This window comes from Toxoplasma gondii, chromosome IX (assembly GCF_000006565.2).
Source record: "Toxoplasma gondii ME49 chromosome IX, whole genome shotgun sequence".
Taxonomy (NCBI): domain Eukaryota; phylum Apicomplexa; class Conoidasida; order Eucoccidiorida; family Sarcocystidae; genus Toxoplasma; species Toxoplasma gondii.
In genome coordinates, this window is record NC_031477.1 from 1,491,510 (window position 1) to 1,503,010 (window position 11,501).

At 52.0% G+C, this 11,501-nt stretch overlaps 2 protein-coding genes across 2 annotated transcripts; one reads left to right on the forward strand and one right to left on the reverse strand.

Annotated features, from left to right (window-relative positions):
- The first annotated feature begins 510 nt into the window (after nt 1–510).
- Nucleotides 511–2,968, forward strand: TGME49_265538 (hypothetical protein). Its single transcript, XM_002368642.2, has 4 exons — nt 511–1,254; nt 1,888–2,028; nt 2,396–2,458; nt 2,570–2,968. The coding sequence occupies exons 1-4, from the start codon at nt 772–774 to the stop codon at nt 2,639–2,641; spliced, it is 759 nt and encodes a 252-aa protein (XP_002368683.2). The 5' UTR covers nt 511–771; the 3' UTR covers nt 2,642–2,968.
- Nucleotides 2,969–3,861: 893 nt separating this feature from the next.
- TGME49_265530 (RNA recognition motif-containing protein) lies at nt 3,862–11,452 on the reverse strand. Its single transcript, XM_002368641.2, has 6 exons — nt 9,230–11,452; nt 8,574–8,866; nt 8,216–8,259; nt 7,805–7,930; nt 6,827–7,463; nt 3,862–6,519 (listed from the first exon to the last, which is right to left on the reverse strand). The coding sequence occupies exons 1-6, from the start codon at nt 9,553–9,555 to the stop codon at nt 6,467–6,469; spliced, it is 1,479 nt and encodes a 492-aa protein (XP_002368682.1). The 5' UTR covers nt 9,556–11,452; the 3' UTR covers nt 3,862–6,466.
- Nucleotides 11,453–11,501: the final 49 nt, after the last annotated feature.

The window sequence follows — 11,501 nt, forward strand, 5'->3', positions numbered from 1 at the left end:
CCAAAACAGTACTTCCACTGCAGTTAGATAATCATATACACGCGTATTTACCCACTAAGTAATGTCTTAGTGTGGTGCAAGTGGACGACCCAGAATGCTGAATCGTCTTTCCTGTTCAACACCTGAGACCAAACTGTGACTGTGGTTGTTTTGAGCTCAGGCATTATGCAGCCCTAACGCATTCTAAACATTTGGCTTCTGACGCCTCAGTCGCCCGGCGTCTCATACATGTGCAGTGTGCTTACTATCTTTGTCCGGTAATTAAATGCGCACAAACGGGGCACATCGTTTTCTATCGGCTGGAACTAGCGGTTGGCAAAAGCCAGCAGATACGAGGCCTCTCCTGGTCTGGGAGCGCAGGGAGTAAAACCTACATGGCTTTGTGGTTTGTGGCGTCTTGATCACAAGAGAGGAAGGGTTGTGTTCGTTGCCCACATCAGGAGAGATTCTGGCGTTAGGTCGTATTACGGGTTACATTGGTGAGTCACAAGTCAGAGACGAGATTTTTCCAAGTCATGAATCTCTGCCTTGTTCCATCATAAGCTAACAACTCACCTTCAGCAGCCCCCGTTTTCTGCATGTGTTCAAGAAGACCTCTCCGGTTCCGTTCCTTTTATCTTTTTTCTGTGCACCAATGCAGTTGCTTTCATCTCATCATTCGTTGGTAAAACCGTGTCGCCCGACTTTGTTCCCCTCTTTTTCTGCTCGGCGTGCTTTATACCGTTTTTCTCTGGCCCTTCTCTTGGTTATTGGTTCTCCCTTGTGGAAAAGATGGGAACTATTCTACACTTCCTATCTGCTCGATCGACTTTTCGGCCGTTCAAGGTATCGGGAGGATGTTTTTTGTCATTGGCGTGTGCTTTGCCGGCCAAAAATTGGGACCCCCGGGCTGGTATGTGTGCCGGACATCACCAGCGGAACTCGTTGTTTCAGTTCACGAAAGCAAGACATTCACTTTTTGCTGGCCACCGTTTTCATTCAGAGAGGGTGTATGCTGCCATGCAGATAATAAGAAGAAATTCTCACGCTAGTGGGGTCGAAGGAAAAGCTTTTTTGGGTCCGCTCTTTGGATCAAGCCAGGGCCTCCCGACAGCCAGCCCCATAGCTCTACCACGTGAACCTGAGGATAAAACCGTGGACGACCATCAGGCAGAAGAGGGCAGAAGGAAAGAGAAAGAGGATAAACCTGAGAAACAATCTGTAAAGAAAGGAAAGCCGCACAAAAGTCCTGTCGTCGACACCGACATCAACGCAGTGAGTGCATTTCATCGTGGGCAACGGAAAGGAAAAGTCCCATAGTGAGGGGGGACGTATCGATTCCGAAAACGTTGTGGCCATACCAAAATTTGTGTTCTTATGCGGCTGGTTAGGTGGCAACACCTATACGTAACATGGGTGGTTTTACATCTGCATTCGTTTGTGGTTTCTCATACCGGTACATCCACATGTAACGGGTGACGCTGTCAGTCTGCGTTCGCACCACGTGTCGCGGCGTATTATATAGTCAACACCCCGCATGCGTAGACACTACTGAAGTTTATCTATGGTGTCCATTTCAATCAGCCATAATATTTCTTGTCGGTTTATTCTACTCGGCGATATCACCCTCCATAGGTGAACACCTGTTGATCATACAAATATGGATACCATAGTTGATTTGTCAACACACACGCAGCATTTGCTCTTATTACGTTGTGTAAGTTGTCCACAGAGACCGTCAGAGGCGCTTACGCATATACGCATCCATCAGTCCATACATACATAGATACATCCAAAACTACATTCATACCAATGACTATACGCTGATTACGCGCGGGCACAAGTGGGGATGCAGCTACACGCACTATGATTAAATACGTACACTTTTGTGATGCCTCTACTTCTCAGGTCACAAAGTACATGCTAGGCATGGCTGAAAAGGTCTTGAGGGAAGGCGAGAACATTACGCCTACAACAAAGCTGACAGAATTCAGAACCCGCGACGGTCGCATGTGGGATGGTTTGGACACCATCGGATTCGTTGAAGACGTACGTGCTTGTTACCAGCAAGACACGGTCTTCGGTTTGTTGTCGTGTACACGAAATGTGTCCCGCATATTGATCAACTAACTTCCTATTGAAATTATGCAGCATCATATGTACATTCATCTTCCGAATGCGCACAACAGAATACTCAAAGGGGCAGATGTGAATTTCATCTCATAAGAACCCACATGGTTAATTGTTCCCCTTCTAAGATACATACATATGTCGTACCTCAGACGTCGATCTGAGAGGGTTATTCAGGTGAAAACTCTTGTGTACTAAAGGGTATCCTCCTTTGCTTTGTGCGGCCCGATGCACATCCAATGTGTTTTGCTAACGTTTTACCGTTCATGTACATGCGCTCCTACAGGTTGAGGAGCTATTCGACGTTATTATTTCAGACGAGACCATGGATAATTTCGAGACTCTGCAGGTATGCCTGCAGCTTCTTCCTTCGCCGTCACAGACAAATGAACGTGTGCCCTGTGCGCCGGTGTCAGTGTGACTGCCGGTGTTTGCGAATGTCTTGCGTGAATTTTTTCAGGAAATTGCGGACCTAGTCGTAGCCCAACGACAAATGAGAGAGATGACGATAAGGGTCTTGTGTAAACAATGAACAAACGACTATGTTTCTGTCGTCTTGGCGTTCACGCGGGAGATGAATCGAAAAAATGGCGTCGACTCTGGAAGGCCAGCGCACGTTCACCTCACCCATCTATCCGTCCTCTCGTTTGAAATGACGAGAACATCTCATGTTGCATGATTTTATGCCGATAAAGTGAAGAAGGAAGCCAGGACAAACGATTCCGTGTTGCATGCTTCTGGCTCTCCGAAAAAACACTACCTCCTCCTCGGTCTTTGGCACGAGCAGCTCCTTTGGCGTGATCAGGTCCACGTGACTGAAATGCTAACAAAACAACTCTAGTAAAGGCACGAAGCCACTGCAGAAGGCAGTCACATGCATGCTGTTTTTCTTCAGCTCCCCGCTAGAGACAATGCAACTTAGTAACCAGAAATGGCAGGAGTTCCCGTGGACGTACCAAGGTTATTCAGCCGGCTGGAAACGATGGTGGCTACTGAGACGGCTAGAGGACACCTTCGAAGCTTCGCACCGAGCAGCTTTGATTATGTAACATTAACATTTCTGGCGAACTGTCCCGACCGTGTTCTGCCGTGGAAAGGCAAGGCACTATCGACCTTCTGAAACGCATCGCGCTGTCATCACCACGGACGAACCCTCCGTGTCACTTTATTCGCCACTCCCACAGGTCTAATTGTGGAGCGTCCCTTGCATTGAATGCAAACCGCCGTCCTGGTGAGTTTCTTCGAGTATCTGCACACTTCTCTCTTCACCGTCTCCACTGACCTGGGATATACTCCTGCAGCCACACCAGTGCTACGTGTTCTGCGTTTCCGACAGCCGCAGAACAAGATGTCTTGATCCCCAAACCGACTGAGGCCTGCCTTGCAGCACTCAAGGGAAAGGACCGAGAGCACTGCAGCTTACTCTATAGGTTCTCTCAACACGCTCGCTTGTCTGTTATTGTAGCATCTGCATCAGAGAGGCTCCTCCGGTTCAAACGAATTTCTGCAGAGTTTGTCACACACATCGGTTCGCTTCCCTTATGTCGCCCACTCCCGCTGAGGGTATGACAGCGGAAATTACACCTGCATAGTATATCTTCCGGGTGGAGTATATGCGCTGAGTAGCGGGAAATTGTTGCCTGTTTTTTTCGCAAGCGTCTTCGTGTTATGACAGCTTGTCTCCGCTTCGAGGCTAAAAAGACACAGAAGAGGTGCCGTCTGGTCAACACCATCGTTGTAACTAAAGCTACGAGGGAGCCCACTCTAGAATGTGTTTTCTCTTTTGGCCTACTATGTTCCAGGCTATTCGACACGAATTCTTTCAGGCCTTGCATAGACGATGTAGAGCGTGGCAGCGCTGTAGTACCACGTCGAATTGAGAACTGCGACACAAACTCGATAATGTGCTCGGAGAGCAAAACGATTTAGATCAGCCTCGGGGAACTGTCAAATGGAAGTCGCCTGCAACATCCCAAGGGCCTGCCAGCCATTTCCCCGAGCAAGAGGCAACTCCCAATAGCACGTGAGTACTAGTTCTCCGTCGCTGTTGATACGAGTGAAAACTGTAATGCGTTACTTGTGGAAACACGGAAACTGTGTTGGCGCTGATATAGAACAGAGCTAAGATTGTAACGCCAGCGTACATCTGACGTCTCCACAAACGGTTCACTCGTTCCGTCGATGACAGAAAACCGGAGCAAACATGGAAGGCGATTTGACGTAGACTTCACTTGCAACGACCGCAGGAAACACTCATCCAAGTAACTGCGGGGAAATGAGCCGCTCGTTGTCTTTGGACACACTCCTTTGCTACGTATGATCGCCTCTATCTGAATCCCAGAAACACGGAATTCAGAGGAAAATCGTCGTTTCAGAGAGTGCGCCACGAAACAGGCGTCACTCTTGTTTGACAAGTTCTTTCAAATCCCTGTCAAATAAAGACAACAAGCCATACTGTTCCCAGCGCGCGCTCTGAATTCTCTACTCTCCAAATGGAAAACATCCATTTCCAAACAGCGTTGTCGAGGGCCGGTGTGAGAAACTTGGAGCACAAAAGGTATCCCTACGAAATGTTCAGACGCGAATTTACACGCTAGGTGTGTCTCAGCCTATACAGTCAGAAATGACCTGTGCAACATTGAGTGTGTTCCTTCAATAAAAACAGGAAACAGCGAGTGAGAACCCGAAGCGATCCGCGTCAGCAACGAGAACTTCCGTGTTGGGGGCACATCAAAGATGTGAAAAGGTGCTAGAAAATGCAAGAACTTAAACAGAACTGCGTCTTCACTCGTGGAATGGTTAGGCGAAACCTCTGTACGCTCTATTTACAGCAGCAAAGCTACCATCGGCTTTCCTTGTCCCCGTCTGTGCGAGCGGCAAGGCTGTTTGATACGCCACGGACGGTAACCGAGGCAAATTCTTTCCGTCCCCCTCGTCTATACAACTATCAGCTCGTTCCCTAAACATATGCGCGAAAAGGGATATACGCTAGATTTCCGTCTCTTCTTCTGCAGTTCTACATGTAACTCTATATACGTACTTGTAGAGAAAGAGAAATGTATATATGCATATACAGGTACGCTGTACTGTACGCTCATATGCTGTATATATGTACGTTACATACCGTATGAATACAGCGGTATAGGGAATCTGTTTGCGCAATATGTATAAGTATACATGTACAGATATATGTATACGGATTCGTATGTTTGTATATAAATATATAAGAAGAGACAGAAGGCGAATATCGACTCTCCCGCCGTATGGCGCGCATAGGACCAAGACACAGGGACCCTACGATGCAAAGCACACTTCAGGACCAGAGGCGAGCACGCTACTCCCACGTTCTAGGACAAGACAAACTTCCGCGACTCCCGTCAAATGCATCGGCAGTGAACTGCGGCGAAATACCCAGCCGCGCTCAAACTCTCCACTGCGAGCCGACGCAACCTTGCGAAACTGACGCGAAATTACACAACTCTCAAGAAAGAGGCCCCAAGACGACCAAAAAAGGAAACGAGCACAAGACGCAGTCTCGGGGAAAGGGCTGAAACAATGGGGAGCGCGAACGCATGAGCACATGCCACCGGCACTCTCGTCTTTGCCGACATGCACACACCAGTGTGTACGTATATATAGACGTACATATATATATATATATACATACATACATACATGTGCATATATAGGTATATTTTCCGTTCTTTTTGCAGGCGACGTATAGGCATGAGGCGTCAACTGTAGATCTACTCCTTGCGATCTTGAACAGCCGTCTGTGAGGGAACAACGGGGAGCTGTGGAAGCGCCCTCGAGGAGATGGAGTTGCAGAACACCCTCCATGACCCGATCTGAGGAAGTCGCCTTCGGCCCTGCTGCTCTCTTTGTCGCCGAATTTTCTCAGGAACTCAGACACGCAGCTAGCCTGTCCCTGGTACTCCCCGCACAAAATTCTCTCCCAACGCTTCTCCATGCATTAACACCACTGCGAATTCAAGCGACTCGCCGTCTCTGTCACGAGCCTGCATATGCGCTAAGAAGTCCCCTGTTTCCTTCCACTTCTCAAGGAGCGAGAAGCAGAACGCACTTCCCTCGAAAAGAAGAACATGGTCTCCAGGGTAAACCAAAAAGGGTGTTGCGTGATTCCCCTCGTTGCCTCCCCGCGTCCTTCCACGCCCTGTATCCCCAGGTTCCCCTCCTCGGCATCACCTCTTCTCCCTTTCTCCGTCCTTTTCTCTCACGTGTGTTTCCTCTCTCTCTTGCGGCCTGGCTCTCTAGTTTCCGACCACTCCCAGCATGCAGAGGGCGACTCGGAGACAGGCGAGCGACATCCAAAGAGAAATGTCCACACGCAAGCCTTCTAATAGGGACTGCGGCGGACGTTCGATCTCCCCACAGTTCCGTAGTACGGCGCTGAAACAAGACACAATTTCCAGAGACAAGACCCAGTGAGGCGATAAGAAAGTGACCCCTAGAGACGACCCTCTTGAGACACAGACAGCAACGGCAACCAAAAGTGCGAAACGAGTATTTGCCAAAAGTTAGACACATATACTCCTTGAGACAACGAACACACACACACACACATCCCTGCAAAGCGAGATATCTTCATCCTTTTATCGTTTCGTACATGGGAAAGATCCACACACGACGTCGAAGAAGACCTTGTCCCTCCTCCTCCTCCTCCTCGCATTTCCGTAGTCCCTCCGTTCGAACTTACATTGTCTGACGGGGCTGTAGCCACTGCTGTATCCAGCGGAGGTGGCAGGGGCGGTGCCTGGACTGGCAGTGCGACCGTAGTAGCCGCTTCCTCCACTCGCAGCCCCGGCGCTGCTGTCCTCGTCCCAGTAGCCGCGCGCCGCGGTGTTGGTTGCCCCAGTCGCGGACGCCGTCGCGGTCGCGCCGGCGTCGTAGGGAACACTGGATCCCGCGTAGTAGCCCGCAGAGCCCAACGAGGGAGAGACGAGGGCCGCGCCCGCAGCTGCGCCGCCCGCGGCCTGCGGGTGCAGCACGGAGGTCGCCGCGCCTGCATGCGTTGCCACACCTGTCGGGGGCATGTAGTACGGCGAGGGCGAGGCGGCGTAGCCCCCCGTCGAGGGAGGGATGGACGACGAGTAGTACGCGACGCCCGGAGTCATGGCAGGCGCCACTGGAGGCGGAGGTCCGTAGTAGTACGTGGGCGAAGACCGCGGCGGCGCGTAGTATCCGCCGGGCGGTGGGACGTGTGGCTGGTGGGCCACGGCATGGGGAGGAGGGTAGCGAGGCCCCGGGGGCGGCAGGCCCGGCGCGCGGGCCAGAGGGTACCGGGGACGAGGCGGCGGGAGCGTCGCCCGAGACTCCGCCGCACGCACTTCGCACTGAAGGGGAAAGAGAAAACGCGTCACGTCGAGATGAGGGACGGACTCAACGGCATTCTGCGACTTCTGAGGACCCCACCGAGAAGAGAAAAGAAGCAAGAACGAACGCACGGAGAGAAAGAGAGAACTGCGAACGCTGCGCCCACGATCAAAAACGGGAAGGCACATATGTGTCGCGCAAGGTGCTCGACCGAGGCAGACTCTGTGGCAAGAGAAAAGCGAGGCGGCGCCGCACGGACAGCGAGAGAAGACGAGAAAAAAAAACGACAAATCAGAGAGAGCGGGGATAGGAAACGACATGCCCCGTTCGAAGCGCTCTCGTGAGACCGGCGTCTGCTTACGCTGTCTTTTTCATTCAAGTTGTGACGCTTGGACTTCAGGACCTCCTTGGCAGACTCTTCGGAGGCGAAAACGACGAAGCCAAACCCGCGGCTCTTGCCGGTCGCCGCGTCGCGGATGATGCTCACCTACACGCGTACATCACATCTATTCGTGGACGATTGGACGACAAGTGTCTTCTGGTCGGCGCCGCAAAAAAAGACTAACAACCCCGTCACACTGGCTGCTCCTTCGAGCAAGACGGTACTGATCGTCCTCGAATACAGCACAAAACGGGCAACACCTGTCATATTTGACTCGTCGTCAGAGCGCTCTGAGCATTCCAGCATCTTAGAGAAGACTGTAAAAAACTAGAGAAAGTTTCCCCCCACGAAAAGAATTATGAGCATCCTCGAAGCTCACTTGTCGCTTACCTTGTCGACTGTCCCAAACTTGGAAAAGCACTTTTCGACGTCGCCTAGAGAGAGAAAAGCATCACATCCTTATGTACTCGAGCTCTCAAAAAACCGATACATACATACATATATATATATATATATATACATACATATATATATATATACTCCCTGTGAGCACGCAAATGCTGGTAACGCTATTATCCTTTTCTACACGAATGCATTTACAAATACACACATAAATATATATATATATATACATGTGTATCGACGTATTTGTGCAGCTGAAAGCTCTGTACAGGATTCCGCACGCACCGTTGCATAGGTGTGTTATGTTTTCCCTGGACGTCTGTGTCGAGAGAAAAACTCGACTCACTCTCTGACAGACTGGGGTTCACACCGCCGACGAAGATCTTTCTCTTGAGGGAGACGTTTCCATCGTCGTGGAGGGGGCGGACCTCGACCTTCTTCCCGCCAATTGCATGCTGTGCGTTGAAAATCGCTTCCTTCGCTTCTTCAGAGCCCATGGTGACGAAGCAGAAGCCGCGGTTGCGGCCTGTCATCTTGTCCATCTTCAGTTCGACGGCCTTCACTTTGCCGAAGCGCTCGAAGTACGAGCGAATCTGCAGCTCTGTCGCCTGAGGAATAATTCCTCCTACGAAGAACTTCCTGCGCAAAGAACCACGCAGGTCTCAAAAGCGATCCAACTGAAAGAGAACAGAAAGACAAGCGCGAAGGAGACACGGGGCGCGGAGGCGAGGAGACCTTCCGGCGCTGGACACTGGCGGGAGCGGCGAAGCGCGTTGAGCAGCCTGCGCGGACGAAGACTAACGAACCGTCGCAGGAGCAAAGACGAGACACAGTCTCCACCGAGAGACTGGAGGAGACGACGATCAGTGAGGAGAAAAGAGCGTAGGAAAAAGTTGAGAAAAGGAGCAGAAAACACAGAAACGGGAGGAGTCAGCAGAGAAGCAGAGAAGAAGCGCTCGAGACACCCCGCAGACCCTCCGAGACGAAAAGCATGGAACCTACAAAGCTGCGTCAGGGTCCTCGGGCTTGCCCGCTCCGTTGGTGCCGTCTTCCTTTGTTTCTTCGTTTTCCTCAGTGCGCTCTGCATCTTCTCCCTTCTCTTCGTTTGACTCCTCCGGCTTCTCTACGTCTTCTCTCCCGTTCTCCTCCTCGCACCCCCGTGCATCTTCGCCCTCGACACCGGCAACGTGAGCAGCCAGAGGCGGCGCTTCGACGCTGGTTGTCGGTTCCTCGATCGCGTCTGCAAAGTTCTCCGCCGGCGAGGCTGCTTCAGGCTTCTCTGCGAAGCTCTGCTCCACCACCTGTTGCTCGGGGGCTGTTTCCGCCATCTCGCAAAACACCGAATGCCGGAAGACTTGGACGCGGAGGAGCAAAAGTCGAGAAAGAAGGGAGAGCGGCTAGCTCAAGGAAAAAAACGAGATGGCACGAAGTCCCGAACGGCCGAGACACTGGAACGAAAGGCGCAGGGTTGCCGACGCAGAAACAGAGCGGCGACGGCGGCAGAGAAAAAGTGAGAGACGCGCCAAAAATCGAAAATGTGAACGAGAAACAAAGCGGTCTGGAGAAGGGAACGAATGCGGTGAAAACAAATCACTGCCGGGAAGTAGGGAGATTCGTGCTGTAGTCGAGCGTTCGTCGGGCTGCTGTGGCCGACGACGGCAAGGCGACGGAGATAGTGTTGCGGAACTACGAAAAAGAAAACGCCTGAAGAGACGGACAGGGAACAACAGGAACAAGCGGAAAAAAAGGAAAAGAAACGGCGGTAGTTTTGCTGCCGGTGAAACCTCGCAAATCCGGCTGCCGAGGGGCGCAGAACAAAATACTGGGCGTAAAGAGGGATTTCCGCGAAGGCCTGTTCGCACGAAAGTGGAGAGTCTCCGTCACTCGGGAGTTTTCTGTGTAGAATCAACGTTTCTTGAGACTGAATCTCTTGGGACACAGCGTAATTTGCGCCACCAGGCGTCGGGAGAAGCGCGCGCGGGTCTCTCGGTTGCGGCGCACCGGAACTGTGTGGAATCTTCGAGGAAAACTGGAAAAGCTCGAGGAAAAGACGGCACACGTTAAGCGAAACAAAATAGGTTGGGATGCCAGAAGTGCTCGGGACTCTCCCAACTCCGAGCAAGGGAAAACGCACAGAGCAGACGCAGAGAGGTTGCGTGGGGTTCTGGCGTGCGGTTGGCGCCAGTGGAGAAGTCGCAAGAGGTGGAAGACGAAGGCGAAAGCTAGCAAAGAAAGACACGTGGACAGGCGACCGCCGTCAACCAGGAGTTCAGAGAAACAGAGAAATGCACACCAGGCAGTAGCACGCGCCGATCTCAGCGGACATATCCCGTTCGCACGACTCTCCCGGTGCTGCCATGGATTTTTTCCCGTGCTGCTTTTCGCTGCGGATATGTCCCTCGCGACATGCGAAAACTCGTCCGGCGGGCCACCTGCGTTAGCGCGACCTCGTTTCTCACGCGATAAATGCAGACGCACGCTATGCACTCGAGAACTGAGGACAGAGCAGGAAAACAAGAGACGAGCAGAGCAGACTACCTCGCGTCGAACCGGCCTTCGGGGCAAACATTTTCCAACGGAAGGCGTCTCCTGCACACTTAAATATCCACAGAAAAACGAGCGCCGTACTCTCTCTGGTGCAAAACAGCCTCAGCCGTCTCCTGGTGGCTGTCACCGAATATAAGCCGAATCACCAGGAGCCGCCGTCGACTCGCCGCCACCGCATTGGCAGTTCTAACGACGAATCTTGGAAATTAATCTAAAACACCGAGTTCCGCAACTGACGAGGTGGAGATCTGGGGACAAGACCAGCGAACAGGAAAAAGACGAGTTCTGCGAACCTCGTCTTGTGTCCAGGGTGTTCCCGCACACCACACAGTTGAGATAGAGCGCCGCACACACCGCGTTTTCTTGCGAGTCTCTCAAACAACGTTGAGCTGCGGGCTTCTGAAGAAACTTCGCAGTGCGTGAGACGAGTCGTGAACGTCGGATTCTCCACGTGGAGCTTTCTCAGCTCGTCTTCCAGGGTGCAGCGGCACGACAGAAACACAGGGAGCGCCCACTGCTGACCTGCTCCCATCTGCCTCATGTGTCATCGGTCGTCTTTTTCATCCCTGTGTCCTCAAATTCTCGTCTCTGTCTTAACTATTGAGGTCGCAAAATCGACAGAAACGACGGAGGACAGACCTGTGAGGGGCTGCAGTTTTGTTTTCACGTCTGTGCCGCAGCTGTGGCGGGTCCCCGTGTCGCATGAAAGTCGGGTGGTTAGGCTGTG